Source organism: Caretta caretta, chromosome 28, assembly GCF_965140235.1.
Source record: "Caretta caretta isolate rCarCar2 chromosome 28, rCarCar1.hap1, whole genome shotgun sequence".
Taxonomy (NCBI): Eukaryota; Metazoa; Chordata; order Testudines; family Cheloniidae; genus Caretta; species Caretta caretta.
Genome location: NC_134233.1, coordinates 5,853,591 through 5,869,799, shown reverse-complemented (window position 1 = coordinate 5,869,799; position 16,209 = coordinate 5,853,591). Strand labels below are relative to the sequence as shown.

General features: G+C 43.1%; 1 protein-coding gene across 3 annotated transcripts in view; it reads right to left on the bottom strand.

Moving 5' to 3' along the window:
- The window catches only part of LOC142068393 (putative ATP-dependent RNA helicase DDX10), a 226,684-nt gene that overhangs the window by 11,031 nt on the left and 199,444 nt on the right, over positions 1–16,209 (bottom strand). Inside the window, exons 1-3 of one of the 3 annotated variants that reach the window (XR_012666273.1) lie at positions 12,016–12,105; positions 7,792–7,883; positions 2,521–2,621 (exon numbers count right to left, since the gene is read on the bottom strand). Coding sequence is in view for 1 of the 3 variants with exons in the window: in XM_075123875.1 (XP_074979976.1) it covers positions 2,521–2,621 (101 nt within the window). In the remaining 2 variants the exon portion in view is untranslated. Of the gene's footprint in view, positions 1–2,520; positions 2,622–7,791; positions 7,884–12,015; positions 12,106–16,209 lie in introns of those variants that run through there. The other 2 variants (XR_012666274.1, XM_075123875.1) reach the window with 2 other exon arrangements.

The window sequence follows — 16,209 nt, the reverse complement described above, 5'->3', positions numbered from 1 at the left end:
CTCATTCTAGGCGGGCTGGGTGTGCCTATGCAAATGAGATCGGCCCCTGAAGTTCTTTTCCACAACTTGCCACACCTCACCACCAGATGTCAGGGTGGAGCTCATCCCGATTCTGCTTTCAAGAGGAAAGTGATCAGGAACAGTCAGCATGGATTCACCAAGGGCAAGTCATGCCTGACTAAACTAATTGCCTTCTATGATGAGATAACTGGCTCTGTGGATGAGGGGAAAGCAGCGGATGTGTTATTCCTTGACTTTAGCAAAGCTTTTGACACGGTGCCCCACAGTATTCTTGCCAGCAAGTTAAAGAAGTATGGGCTGGATGAACGGACTATAAGGTGGATAGAAAGCTGGCTAGATTGTTGGGCTCAGTGGGTAGTGATCAATGGCTCCATGTCTAGTTGGCAGCCAGTATCAAGTGGAGTGCCCCAAGGGTCGGTCCTGGGGCCGGTTTTGTTCAGTATCTTCATTAATGATCTGGAGAATGGCGTGGATTAGTGTTTGCAAGTTTGCAGATGACACTAAACTGGGAGGAGAAGTAGATAGGCTGGAGGGTAGGGATAGGATACAGAGGGACCTAGACAAGTTGGAGGATTGTGCCAAAAGAAATCTGACGAGGTTCAACAAGGACAAGTGCAGAGTCCTGCACTTCGGAGGGAAGAATCCCATGCACCGCTGCAGACTAGGGACAGAAAGGCTCGGCAGCAGTTCTGCAGAAAAGGACCTATGGGTTACAGTGGACGAGAAGCTGGATATGAGTCAGCAGTGTGCCCTTGTTGCCAAGAAGGCCAATGGCATTTTGGGATGTATAAGTAGGGGCATTGCCAGCAGATCGAGGGACGTGATCGTTCCCCTCTACTCGACATTGGTGAGGCCTCATCTGGAGTACTGTGTCCAGTTTTGGGCCCCACACTACAAGAAGGATGTGAAAAAATTGGAAAATGTCCAGCGGAGGGCAACAAGAATGATTAGGGGACTGGAACATGTGACTTATGAGGAGAGGCTAAGGGAACTGGGATTGTTTAATCTGCGGAAGAGAAGAAGGAGGGGGGATTTGATAGCTGCTTTCAACTACCTGAAAGGGGGTTCCAAAGAGGATGGCTCTAGACTGTTCTCAGTGGTAGCTGATGAACGAACAAGGAGTAATGGTCTCCAGTTGCAGTGGGGGAGGTTTAGGTTGGATATTAGGAAAAACTTTTTCACTAGGAGGGTGGTGAAGCCCTGGAATGGGTTACCTAGGGAGGTGGTGGAATCTCCTTCCTTAGAGGTTTTTAAGGTCAGGCTTGACAAAGCCCTGGCTGGGATGATTTAGTTGGGGATGGGTCCTGCTTTGAGCAGGGGGTTGGACTAGACACCTCCTGAGGTCCTTTCCAACCCCGATATTCTATGATAAGTCTCTGCCTGCGCTAGAGCTTAAGTCTTTGCAGTTAATTTAACCCTTCTGAAACAGGAGGGAAGTTACTCAATGTTCCAGCTGAGGCCACGTCTATATTGGGAGCATTTTGCCAGTACCGGTAAACTAGTGTGGACATAGAAGAGCACTACTGTCCCCCACTGAATGAAGAGCCTTTACCCTTAGAAAAGAGCAAGAATACAAAGAGGACGAACCCACTGCTCAGGCTTGCTCTGCATGGCTTTTCTATCACTATAGCGATGTTGGCTAGGGGTGTGATTCCTAACCAATACAATCATACCAGGACATCATCTTAACACGTGGATGCAGTTATACCGGTATAAGTGTGCTTATACCAGTACAACTAATCTACACTAGCACTGGAGAGCTTAAAATAAGATACTAGACTGAGAGGACAAAAGAAAGGAGCAGATTCTCCTCTTAAATATACAGCATTCTCGCCCAGGATAGAAGACTGAGAAGAGGGAGTTTCAGACAGATGTACACTGAATAGAGTTATTAGCAATATAAAAAAAGATGGCTTAGCAGCTCTCCTGCTCTGATTGCAAAGTAAAGAATTAACTGCAACATCAGATCACTTCTGCTTTGGCCAGCCAGAAGGCATCCATCTAACACTGGCTGCATTTGCTCCATGGCCTGAAGTGGGAAGTAAATACCCTGGTCCCATGAATGAACTGTTGGAAGAGAATAGGATCCCATCACTGAGCTAGGTATTCTGAAGAACCTGTTTCGCCTTTCTTCAGGGTAAATGCACTGATCAGAAGGGCATTACTAAATAGGAACTGGATGCTTTTACGAAGTGGTAAATGGATGAGCGATATAAATATGAAATAAAGACGGCTTCTTCCAGCCAAATAGCAAGTGAATGCATCCTTCTAGCAAAAGGCAGCACAGCATACCGAGCTCACCATGCATAAGCATTTACAAAAATATGATTTCCCAAGTGCATTAGAGACCTTAACATCCCATCCTACCTTCAGAGTAACAGCCATGTTAGTCTGTATTCGCAAAAAGAAAAGGAGTACTTGTGGCACCTTAGAGACTAACCAATTTATTTGAGCATAAGCTTCCGTGAGCTACAGCTCACTTCATCGGATGCATCCTACCTTCCTGCACTTTATAAGATGATAGGGAAACCAACAGGCCCTGATTCGATGATAGTTATCATAGGGACATTGTATTAACCTCTCTGGATCCAAAGCATCAACTGGAAGAGAAGGAATAAAAAGACAAAAGAAAACATTCTGTAAAACAAGATCTAAGTTCATCATCAACACAATTAACAAGAGTGGAAGCATACTAGCTACTGGAGCTGCCCTCTAACGGGGTTAAGCCATCAATTTTTAATAGCCGAGACAAAAATGCTAAACTGCTAAGTTGGCACTCACTGTGTGTACCCAACCAAATTCACTTCGGATTTTGGGTGAGTGGAATGTTCAATTAAAAATGAGGAAAGCGCAATCAGTAGGGCAGAGTGGCCAGTACATATTAATGACTATACTTATGCAGAACAGTGAGCTGGAAATAAACATTACTAGAAAAACCCTTGAAGCTACCAAATTAGCGAGTTGTACAGCAGTGACATGCTAAGGATTGGCAGAAGCACGGCATTCTGAAGTAAATCCTTTTGCATTTACCTTCATACTCCAAGGCCATCTCTGCTGGATTAAGAAAAAAATCAAACTCAAACAAACATGTCTGGAGTTAAGGATGCAATTTGCACTACAGTGCACTTGGCCCTGTAAAGTGCAGAGGTTGGCAGGTGCTTAAGAGCCCAACACTCACTGAACATAGTGAGGGGCTAAGTCACAGGCACTTTTTGAAAGCGTTCCCTCCTAGTCCATACTATGACCCAGAGACAGGCACGAATCACCTTAATCACTTAACAGTTACACAGAAGGGACAAGGTAGGGGAGGACCAACTTCTGATAGTGAGACACACAAGCTTTCAAGCATACATAGACCTCTTCTTCAGGATTCAGTTTGTGTCCATGCAGCAGCTTTCTTGCCATCACAAATGTGTCTCCCCTCACACCTTCCATGCTATTTATCCACGTTTGTATCAATGTACAGAGGGCATGCACAGAAGGAACATGGGCCAACGGACTGTGGGAGGTTTTCTAGATACCTGGAAGTAAGTAAGATTGATTACATAAATCAGTGTTTTTCAACCTTTTTGATACCAGGGACCAGCTTAGAATCATAGAATATCAGGGTTGGAAGGGACCTCAGGAGGTCATCTAGTCCAACCCCCTGCTCAGCGCAACACCAACACCAACTAAATCATCCAAGCCAAGGCTTTGTCAAGCCGGGCCTTAAAAACCTCTAAGGATGGAGTTTCCACCATCTCCCTAGGTAACCCATTCCAGTGTTTCACCACCCTCCTAGTGAAATAGTGTTTCCTAATATCCAACCTAGACCTCCCCCACTGCAACTTGAGACCATTGCTTCTTCTTCTGTCATCTGCCACCACTTTGAACAGCCTAGCTCCATCCTCTTTGGAACCCCCTTTCAGGTAGTTAAAGGCTGCTATCAAATTCCCCCTCACTCTTCTCTTCTGCAGACTAAATAACCCCAGTTCCCTCAGCCTCTCCTCATAAATCATGTGCCCCAGCTCCTTAATAATTTCCATTGCCCTCCGCTGGACTCCCTCCAATTTGTCCACATCCTTTCTCTAGTGGGGGACCGAAACTGGACGCAACACTCCAGGTGTGGCCTCACCAGTGCCAAATGGAGGGGAATAACCACTTCCCTCAATCTGCTGGCAATGCTCCTACTAATACAGCACAATATACCATTGGCCTTCTTGGCAACAAGGGCACACTGCTGACTCCTATCCAGCTTCTCATCCACTGTAATCCCCAGGTCCTTTTCTGCAGAACTGCTGCTTAGCCAGTCGGTCCCCTGTCTGTAGCAGTGCATGGGATTTCCTTCCTTCCTTCCTTCCTTCCTTCCTTCCTTCCTTCCTTAGTGCAGAACTCTGCACTTGTCCTTGTTGAACCTTATCAGATTTCTCTTGGCCCAATCCTCCAATTTGTCTAGGTCACTCTGGACCCTTCCCTATCCTCCAGTGTATCTACTTCTCCCCCCAGTTTAGTGTCATCTGCAAACTTGCTGAGGGTGCAATTAATCCAATCATCCAGATCATTAATAAAGGTATTGAACAAAACCGGCCCCAGGACTGACCCCTGGGGCACTCTTCTTGATACCAGCTGCCAACTAGACTTGGAGCCATTGATCACTACCCGTGGAGCCCAACAATCTAGCCAGCTTTCTATCCACCTTATCGTCCATTCATCCAATCCATACTGCTTTAACTTGCTGGCAAGAATACTGTGGGAGACCGTATCAAATGCTTTGCTAAAGTCAAGATATATCACATGCACTGCTTTCCCCATATCCACAGAGCCAGTTCTCTCATCCTGGAAGGCAATCAGGTTGGTCAGGTATCACTTGCCCTTGGTGAATCCAAAGCTTGCAGCCTTTCTAAACAGTGTCAGGGAGATCTGAGGGACAGGCCATTGAGAAAGATTGACACAGGTACTTAGGACAAATGGCTACTTGTGATGAAGTGGAAAGTGTCTTAGTGTTTGTATGAATACTGTGCACGCCTCAGTTTTCCCTATGTGTTGCACAAGTATCTAGGTGGTGGGATAAGGGTGTGTGACCTTTGCAGATACCCCGAGAGGGAAGGTGCAAGTGCCTTCTAGCTCCCTGGGCCCAGACAATAGATGTATCTTGGCAACTGATTGCCGGGCCGCATCCTCTGCAAGAGCCAGCTGGAGGAATTGGAGAACAAAGGGAGGTGGAGGCCAGGTGACCGGTTTGCCTGGGGAACAGCATACAGGATGGAGGAGGGGCAACTGGGTGTGACTGCAGGTGGACTGCTGGAGGCTGGTCAGACTCCTGGTTTGGGACTCAGGAGGACAGCCCATGGCTCTGGGTCTCCTCAAGATGAACTTTGCTGTAACTTCCTGCTTTCTGTGCTAACAAGATTCTGCTCTATGCTGTGTTCCAGATGACTAATAAACCCTTCTGTTTTACACCGCTGGCTGAGAGTCACTCCTGACTGCTGAAGTCGGGGGTGCATGGCCCCTTTGGAGGGCGTGTAAGGTTTCCCCAGGTGTCCTATTCAGGTGGCTCACTGCAGGGAGCTTATGGCGTGAGACAGGGATGCTGAATGCTCTGAGGTCAGACCAAGGAGAAGCTGAAGCCCAGGAGGCTTGTCCTAGTGAGAGTGTGCCCCGAGGGGTAGTCACACTGCAAGAGGGTCCTGGTCCGGGGGCTAGTCTTCACCAGACTCACTGCAGCTGCGCTAATGTAGGGCAGTAGTGTAAACGCACTATGAAGACCAGAGAGCGCTTTCCTGTCAGCATAATTACTCCACCTCAGCGAAAGGTGGAAGCTATGACAGAATGAGAGTGTGTCCCACTGACTTAGCGCCAGTGCGGACAGCTCGGGGGGTGGCTTTTTCATATCCGTGACCGACATAAGTTACATCAACTTAAGCGGAAGCGTAGACAAGCCCTGAACTTCATTCAATGGTTCCAGAGCACCAAGCCCGTGCATCCATGAACTACTATGGGGGGAAAAAGTCCCCAATGCCTCAAACCAACACCGTATACCTGGCTATGCCCTCTCACCTGCTTTTATACTTGTTTTATTAGGGAAAGACTTCTGTACCAGCGTCTGCCTCCACAGTACTCCCACTGAAATCCTATTGCAGCCAGACACTCCTCACCCTATTCTTCCTCCTGAATGCAAGTTTTAGTTTAAAGACATAGGCCCTAAGTCTCCACTGCCTTTCATTTTGTGAAGTAATTTACACCTCTCCAAACTGAGTGCCAAGTGTGTGAAAAACGCTACCATTCCAATTTGGCATGAGTTAACTCCCATTTTCACTCACTTTGCACAAGTGTGAAAGACTACACAAGGTGAGAGGGAGGGGGAAACTAAGCCAATAAATATTAATGAAACAGGACCAATCAGCTACCATGATCCATCCCTCTGTCAGCTCCACTTTAGATGACTGCAGTGGAATTTTACATGTGGTGATACTTTAAATCCAGTACAAAATGAATTCTCGTGCATCAGCTCACTTGTTATGTTATGATTTTATTTTTAAAAAATCTTTTTATGAAGGCCAAATGACAATAAAACATTAACATACTACACTGTACATTACTTATTCCGGATCAGCTAGCACATCACACCTGCACTTCATGATCTGCATTAGCTACCTTTTGATTCTGAATGGAATTTAATGTGCCAATTTTGATCAGGTGGGATTTTCAGAAGTGACTTAGAAGCATAAGTTCCATTGAAAGGCAATGGGATTTGTGCTCCTATGTTATGTAGGCATTTTTTAAATGCCATTCTAAATGGCTGAGGTGTGGCCTACAAGAATTGCATCGTTCTCCCTGCATAATTCTGCCATAGCTGAAATCAAAAAAGGAGCTTAAGCTGTAAATTCTTTGGTGTAAAAGGAAGGGCACTCCTGACAGTGTCTTTTGTATGAGATCCCCCAAACTTTGGAACTCATTCTCAACCTTGGTCCTAAATAACCTTAATCTGCTGATATTCAGGTTGTAGTAATAATGCTTTCTTTGCTCAGAATTTGAGGAAGCCAAGTTCCCCATGCTGAACACTTGCCAGACTGCTGTGAGGTGAATCAAACAATGAATCCCATAAGCCCTTAGCTTATGGGGGCTGGGCAGATTTTAGGTCTGTAGGTCTTTGGGTCTATAGCAGGGATCGGCAACCTTTGGCACACGGCCCATCAGGGAAATCTGCTGGAGGGCCGGGACTGTTTGTTTACCTGCAGGGTCCACAGGTTTGGCCAATCACAGCTCCCACTGGCCATGGTTTGCCATTCCAGGCTAATGGGGGTGGCAGAAAGTGGCGGCCAGTACATCCCTCGGCCCACACTGCTTCCCACAGCCCCCATTGGCCTGGAACAGCAAACCACAGCCAGTGGGAGCTGTGATTGCCTGAACCTGTGGACACTGCAGTTAAACAAACCTGCCTGGCCCACCAGCAGATTTCCCTGATGGGCCACATGCCAAACATTGCCAATCTCTTGTCTGTCGGCATGCACTCCAGATGCTGTGTCTCATGCCCCTTTTGGAAATATGGGCACCATGGCCCAATTCCCTACGTCCTGAAATTAGTGTAAACCTCCCCATCAGCTGTTGCACATTCCCCAGTATCCCACTGAAGGACTGGGCCTTTTGGTTTACAGTTTACCTCTTCAGAGACACATAGTAGGACACAGGCTTAGCAAAAGGTTTCTAACACTATTACTGTGTACATAGGAGATAAGGCACAAGCAAATACAGATATTTAGAAAACAACAAATAATCCAGAATGCAGCTGACCTTTCCCTTGGGAGTTCTTAAGGTCTCTCTGTGTTCAGGTAGGCAGGGTTCCCCCAACATCAGGCTCCTGCAACAGCTTCCATTGGCTTGAACTGATGAAAATAGCCAAAGACTCTGAGGAGAGCAGTTCCTGCCCTTAAATTATAACCTCCCAGTCTCCTGTCATATGACCTCCCAATCAGCCTCAAGAGGATGAGCAGACCCATGTGACTTAATTGCCAGGCAACCTCTCCCCTGGGAAAAGAGAGCCATTTTTACAGGGTATTTCTCTTTCAATAGAGGACCATCCAGATTGAATCACCCACTATTGTTAGTCCGATGCCACTACCCCTCGGAATTGCAGAGCAGCATGAAAGTAAGGGAACAACAGAGAAGACAGCAAACCCCACATTCAGAGTGGAGTCTGCAGTCTGACATAAATACATATCAAGAGCCCCCAACATCAAACAGAATGCTTAATCATACATAGACAGATTCTCGAAATCAGCACAGGGAGGAGATGGTATTGTTGGAGAGGGTGAATTATTTCTTTGTTAAATTTTTTCTTTTGGCTGGTTAATGTTGGTGAACATGTGTTGCTGGATTTGCTGTTTTGTACAAGGGCAATTTGGTTGTTGTTTTTTTTTAAGTTCTGCCAAAAGCAACATGGCCAAAATTTTCAAAGGAAATACCTTAAGTTCCATATTTGGGCACCTCAGTTAGTGGTATGATTTTCCGTGGTGCTAAGCACTCACAGTACCCTTTAATGTGCTCTAATTTTAGATATTGAAAAGTATGGCCATAGAGGACGAAATATACATAATGTCAGTATCTACAATAAAATTTAATTGATTACTTTAATGTAAACAAAGTAATGGGACATCTTGTTTTAGTGGATGTATAGAAAGATTTATTTGGTAATGCCAGATTATTTTATTATATAGCCACCAAAAATTTTCCTGAGATAAGAATCTCTTCCAACTTAAGTTATACAGTCTAATACTGTAATGATGATCTTTTTCTGGCTTGTTTCAGCAAACAAGATGAAAATATAACACTAAATGCAGTACAACAGCCCTATGATCCAATAATATTGCAAAAGAAACTGAATACTACTTGTCATGAGATGACACACTAGAAATCTATATGAAATTAAATGGACAGCTATGTTGAAAAGATGTGAACTGCAAAGAACAAAATCTTATATTTAAACAAACACATTGGAAAAAATATTCACAAAAAGGACTGCATCTAACTGCTTATTCAAAAAGTTAGCTACAGCCAGAAGAAAATGTAATGGTCTTCCTATGGTGATCAAACTGGGTGGGGGCTGAAGGGAGAGGGTAAACGGAATTAAAGAAAGATGCTATGTAAAGAGAAAAAAGGTTGACAAGCGCCTTGTTTGTCAGAATGTAAAACAAGCCAGAGAGTATAAAGTCAATAGAATAGTTTTTTATAGAATCAATTTTCATAGAACCATGGAAATGTAGGGCTGGAAGGGACCTCCAGAGGTAATCAAGGCCATTTCCCCATGCTGAGGCAGAACCAAGTATACCTAGACCATCCCTGACAGGCATTTGTCTAACCTGCTCCTCTAAACCTTCAATTATGGGGATTCCAAGACCTCCTTTGGTAGGCTATTCTAGTACTTAATGATACTTATAGTGAGAAAGTTTTTCTTACTATCTAACCTAAATCTCTCTTGCTGTATATTAAGCTGATTATTTCTTGTCCTACGTTCAGTGAACATGGAGAACAATTGAGCACCATCCTCTTTGTAACAGGCCTTAAAATATTTTAAAACAAGTATCAGGTTCCCCCTCAGTCTGCTTTTCTCAAAACTAAACATACTCTGTTTAAAATCCTTCCTTATACGTCAGATTTTCTAAATCTTTCATCATTTTTTTGCTGTCCTCTGTACGCTCTCCAATTTGTCCACATCTTTCTTAAAGAGTGATGCCTGAATTTGGACACATTTGAAGCATCACTAATGCCAAGTAGAGCGGGACAATTACTTCCTATGTCTTGCATACAACACTCCTGCTTATACACGTCAGAATGACATTAGCCTTTTCTACAACTGCATCACATTGTTGGCACATATTCAGTTTGTGATCCACTATAATCCCAGATCCTTTTCTGCAGTATTTGTGCCTAGTCAGTTACACCCCATTTTGTAGTTCTGAATTTGATTTTTCCTTCCTAAGTGTAGTACTTTGCATATGTCTTTATTGAATTTCATCTTGTTGATTTCAGACCTATTTGCCAATTTGTCAAGGTCATTCTAAATTCTAATCCTGACCATCTCAGTTTAGCATCATCTGCAAATTATATAAACATACTCTCCACTCCACTATCCAAGTTGTTAATGAAAATATTGAATAGTAATGGACTCAGGATAGACTCCTGAAGAACCCTCACTAAATACATCATCCCAGTTTGACAATAAACCATCTGTAACTATATTTTGAGTATGGTTTTTCAACCAGTTATGCATCTATTTTATAATAATTTCATCGGGAGCACATTTTGTTAGTTTGCTTATGAGAATGTCAAATGAGACTGAGTCAAAAGCTTTGCCAAAACTAAAATAAATCATGTCTAAGGCTAAGACTTTGTCATGGATATTTCTTGTAAAAGTCATGGACAGGTCACAGGCAAAAAAGAAAAATTCACAGAAGCCATGACCTGTCCCAGACTTTTACTAAAACTATCCGTGACAAAATGGGGATCTGGATCTTCAGGTCCGCACACTGCCTAAAGCGGGGCAGCTGGGTGGCTGCTAGGAGCCACCTACAGCAGCTGAAGGATGTGGGTACCCCCGCCACCTGCAGCTCCAGGGGCCCGTGGTGGCCAGGAGCTCGGGGGTTCCCCTGAGGCCCGCAGGGTCCGGGAGCTGCAGGATACCCCTGCCACCCATAGTTTTGGGGGCCTGCAGCAGCTGGGAGCCTGGGGGTTCCCCTGCCACCACCGCCCACAAGCTTAGGGGTTCCCCACCACCCACGGCAGCCGGAAGCTGTGGTGATTCCCCTGCCATTGGCAGCTCTGGGAGGCCCCCACTGCCCATGGCAGCTGGGAGCTCAAGGGTACCCTGCTGCCCAGGAGCTGCGAGGTGCCCCACTGCCCATGGCAGCTTGGAGCTCTGGGAGCCGCCAGAGGCTAGAGTACCTGGCAGCTCCCTGCCCCTGCAGACAGCGGAGGACCCTGCAGCTCCCGACCACCACAAGCTGAAGTCACAGAGATTGCTGGAAGTCATGGATTCCATGACTTCCACGACCTCCGCAACTAAATTGTAGCCTTAATCATGTCTACTGCTTCACTCCTCTTTTTATCAGAGTTGTATATTTCAAATTTGCTTAAGTGACATGAATATTTAAAAAATTCTGCAACTCTCTCCTATCATTCTCTGATCCTGGATAATCAAAACAATCTTCATAAGTAGCATAATGCTATAAAATTATTTACCTCAGTTAAAGCTCTTCTTGACTAAAATCTTTAATTAGTCAATTGGAAATTGCCTGATATATGAATGAAACAATCTTGCTTATTCTCAAAAAATATATATATGAGGAACTTTGTGGGTTCTCCTAAATTCATATATACCTGCTTATATGCTTGGTATCAGACATAAAAAATTAATTATATGGTCTAAATAAATCTTATTAAGAAAAAAAATGTAATGGCTGATAATTTACTCAAGTATGTTAATATTCTCCCTCCTGCTGGGTTAAACGAGTCCTCCTTACTTTTTTGGTTTCTTGATTAAGAAAAAGCATCTGAAGAAGTGGAGTGGTTATTTTTGTTTGTCCATGCTTAAAGAATGGTCTTTGGCCATAATTATGTGAAATATATTGAAGCTAGGAATGCATCTCCCAAAGCCAATATTAGTTTAACATCCAGGAATCTTTTTTTTTTTTTTTTGAGGTAAACTAGTTGCTCTTTAGCACTGAGCAATATACTATATGAATGGAACCTTTAACACAATTTAGTACAGCGAGTAAGGCTGTCATAAGTTTAAGAATTGGTTGCACAATATGATGACAATATGTATTAATTGTTTCTAATTCAATAATATTTTCAAAATGTGTAAGGAATTTCTGGGTTCAAAACCAAGTTTGAAAAAGCAGAAGCACTGTTCCCTATGCTCTCCCTGGAATTCTCTTAGAGCTAGCTTTGATTTCAAGCAGACATCTAGTACACTTAGTTACATAGGGGTTAAAATATCAAAAAACCATGCAGACTTACAGATTAACAAGGCTGTTACTCTGAAACCTCTCTCTGAATTATAGTCCACCTCTGAAGAAAGTTTCAGAAGAATTAGCTCATTGGAAATCATTATGCCTTTCATGGGGAGACAGAACAAATGTTATTGAAATGAATGTTCTAGCAAGATCCAGTTATTTATTACAGGTTTTGCCTATAATGATACCACTTTTCTTTTTTTTTTTTTTAAATTCTCACAAAAATTTGCATGGAATAATAGTTATTCACAAGATTATTTGGCTTCAGCAAAGAAAAGAAAAAGGAGGTTTTGCTTTGCCTCACTTTAACTTTTATTTTCTTGCTACTCATTTTACAGAAGTATTTGATTTTTATGTGGAAACTCTTTTCAACCCTTTTCTTAGCCTACAGAACAGTCCATTGGACTAATATTAAATATATTCTCTTTCTTCCTAAAGCGGATCTCTGAAGATGCAGGGTCCAATCCTGCAATACTCCCATTGACTTCAGTGGTGTAGGACTTACCTAGACCTTGTCATCTGTGCATGTTATATATCTATTTAACTAGGTACATATGCAGCTTCTTAAGTGATATTTTATGCAGGATTGAATCGCGAGAGCAAGCACCCTCTAGTTCAGTATTTCTCCCCTATCTAATAATCATTAATTAGTTAGTTATAATACTTTGGAGTTACATAGCACTGTGACCAAAGATTCTCTGGATGCCAACTAGCAGAGGGCAAAGGAGTATAGGGATCCCCTGGGTTCACCCAAAGGATGTCATGTAAGGTCTCTAATGAAAGCCTGTCTCACACTGGTCATCATAATGATTTCAAAATGTATGTACAGACATTGTGTAAAGAGTTACATGTATACATTGAAAAATATGTTCTTAAGGTCTGTGATCAGAGACTGGTCATCAGAAAGGTGAAAAGCAGGTTTTCTTTCATGCAAGAAATAATTATCCATTTGTCTGTTTATATGTAAATGGTTCACAATGGGCATCCATGTACAGTCTGAGCCAAATGTTAAAAAAGGATTGTGAAATCTTCAAAGAGAGAAAATTTACAGGAAGAAGTGACCCAGCAGGGAAATGCCCTGTTTACATGTAAGGACAATGAAATGTGGGGGGTATAATAAGGGGTACAGAAGTACACCTTCAGCCTTCCCCTAGGAAGTAAACTGATAGCACATTGGCTTCATGAAAAAGAAATTTCAGCCGGGCTTGGTTGAAAATGCTGGAAAGAACTTTGGATGCGATAAACTTATTTGGGCAAGAGGATTATATGTTAGTTATGTTTAGGCTCTAGAATGCATGTTATGATTTTGTTTTAGATGTAATCATTTGTTCCCATCTCTTACACTGCTTTTTATTTGAATATTTTTATTCTTTCTTAAATACATTTCCTTTTGTTTGTAATTGAACTCAAGTGCTGTGTGTAACAGAGGAGTGGTGATCTAAGGTAGAGCTGGTAAACTGTGATACTCTTTTCCTTTGAGAACAGAGGATCTGGAATTTCTCTGTGTAGGGAGTGATCAGGGGCTGGATACCACAGGGGAATTCTTTGAAAAAACTCATGGGCAGAGGTGCCACTATTGTCAATCTGCACAGCAAAAACAGTCCCAAAGAAGAGTTCTTGAGTGTCTGACAGGCTAGTTGTGCTCACGAGCTAACACCCAGTTAAGCACATGCAAGTCTCCCTCATGTAGTAACAAGGTGACCCCCAGCCCTAGGTGTCCCAAGAAGCATCACAAACACCTTCCTCCCAAAGTACTAAGGGACTTTCACTTACTTGTGAGACAGGTAAAATTTAAAATCCCTATTTTCATATGGAAATCAATGCAGAAAAAGATTATGTGACTTTCATAGATTCCTAGATATTTAGGTCAGAAGGGACCATTATGATAATCTAGTCTGACCTCCTGCACAACGCAGGCCACAGAATTTCACCCACCACTCCTGCAAAAAACCTCACACCTATATCTGTGCTATTGAAGTCCTCAAATCATAGTTTAAAGACTTCAAGGAGCAGAGAATTCTCCAGCAAGTGACCCATGCACCATGCTACAGAGGAAGGCGAAAAATCTCCAGGGCCTCTTCCAATCTGCCCTGGAGGAAAATTCCTTCCCAACCCCAATATGGTGATCAGCAAAACCCTGAGCATATGGGCAAGATTCACCAGCCAGATACTACAGAAAATTCTTTCCTGGGTAACTCGGATCCCACCCCATCTAATATCCCATCACAGGCCATTGGGCCTATTTACCATGAATATTTAATTACCAAAACTATGTTATCCCATCATACCATCTCCTCCATAAACTTATCGAATTTAATCTTAAAGCCAGATAGATCTTTTGCCCCCACTGCTTCCCTTGGAAGGCTATTCCAAAACTTCACTCCTCTGATGGTTAGAAACCTTCGTCTAATTTCTAGTCTAAATTTCCTGGTGGCCAGTTTATAGCCATTTGTTCTTGTGTCCACTTTGGTACTGAGCTTAAATAATTCCCCTCCCTCTCCGGTATTTATCCCTTTGATATATTTATAGAGAGCAATCATATCTCCCCTCAACCTTCTTTTAGTTAGCCTAACAAGCCAAGCTCCTTGAGTCTCCTTTCATAAGACAAGTTTTCCATTCCTCAGATCATCCTAGTAGCCCTTCTCTGTACCTGTTCCAGTTTGAATTCATCCTTCTTAAACATGGGAGACCAGAACTGCACACAGTATTCCAGGTGAGGTCTCACCAGTGCCTTGTATAATGGTACTAAAACTTCCTTATCCCTACTGGAAATACCTTTCCTGATGCATCCCAAGACCGCATTAGCTTTTTTCACGGCCATATCACATTGGCGGCTCATAGTCATCCTATGATCAACCAATACTCCAAGGTCCTTTTCCTCCTCCGTTACTTCTAATTGTTGTGTCCCTAGCTTATAACTAAAATTCTTGTTATTAATCCCTAAATGCATGACCTTACACTTCTCACTATTAAATTTCATCCTATTCCTATTACTCCAGTTTACAAGGTCATCCAGATTCTCCTGTAGGATATCCCTGTCCTTCTCTAAATTGGCAATACCTCCCAGCTTTGTATCATCCGCAAACTTTATTAGCACACTCCCACTTTTTGTGCCAAGGTCAGTCATAAAAAGATTAAATAAGATTGGTCCCAAAACTGATCCTTGAGGAACTCCACTGGTAACCTCCCTCCAGCCTGACAGTTCACCTTTCAGTAGGACCCGTTGTAGTCTCCCCTTTAACCAATTCCTTATCCACCTTTCAATTTTCCTATTGATCCCCATCTTATCCAATTTAACTAATAATTCCCCATGTGGCATGGTATCAAACGCCTTACTAAAATCTAGGTAAATTAGATCCACTGCGTTTCCTTTGTCTAAAAAATCTGTTACTTTCTCAAAGAAGGAGATCAGGTTGGTTTGGCATGATCTACCTTTTGTAAAACCATGCTGTATTTTGTCCCATTTACCATTGACTTCAATGTCCTTAACTACCTTCTCCATTGCCTAAAGTTACATAGCAAATCTGTTGGCTGAGAACAGAATGCAGGTCTCCCAACTCCTGAGCCATGCATTAGCAACAAGGCCATTCTTCCCTTATTTTAACCAACATTGTTTTCTTTTTTCCTTTCTCAGTCCTGCCCTCTTTCCCATCTAGCTTTCTCCAGTTCCATTGTCTGTCTTGTCCACCACCTGGTCCTTTCTGTCTCCTCCACCACCACCAATTTCCACTTGTCCTCTCCCATCCAAAGATCCAGTCTCCTACCTGTCTCTCCAGTTTGCTCCACTTAGATAGATTGTCCCTTGTGACCTCCTCCTAAGGACCAACAGGCAGCCAAAGCATGTAATGTCCTCCTCTGCATTACTCTTTATTGTGAGACATAAAGGAGGCAAGAGAGCCAGCAGGATTATCAGGGAAACCTAGGCTTCCAGTTCAACAGGCCAAACAACAGTTTGTAGCCAACTCTCGGATAAGCCTTGCTCACTGCCTGCTTTAGTCTATGACATTTCATGAACAGTGACAGTACCACAACAGGCCAAACAACATTTCAGCGATTCCTTTGAAGCAACCTGGTGGTAGTCATTAATTTCTTATGAGAGTGAGAAGTTTATTTGTCCTTTTACTTAAGCAAGTAGAATTGTATCACTTGTTTCTTGTTGTATACTATAGATGGTACAACTTGTAACACAATAATAAAC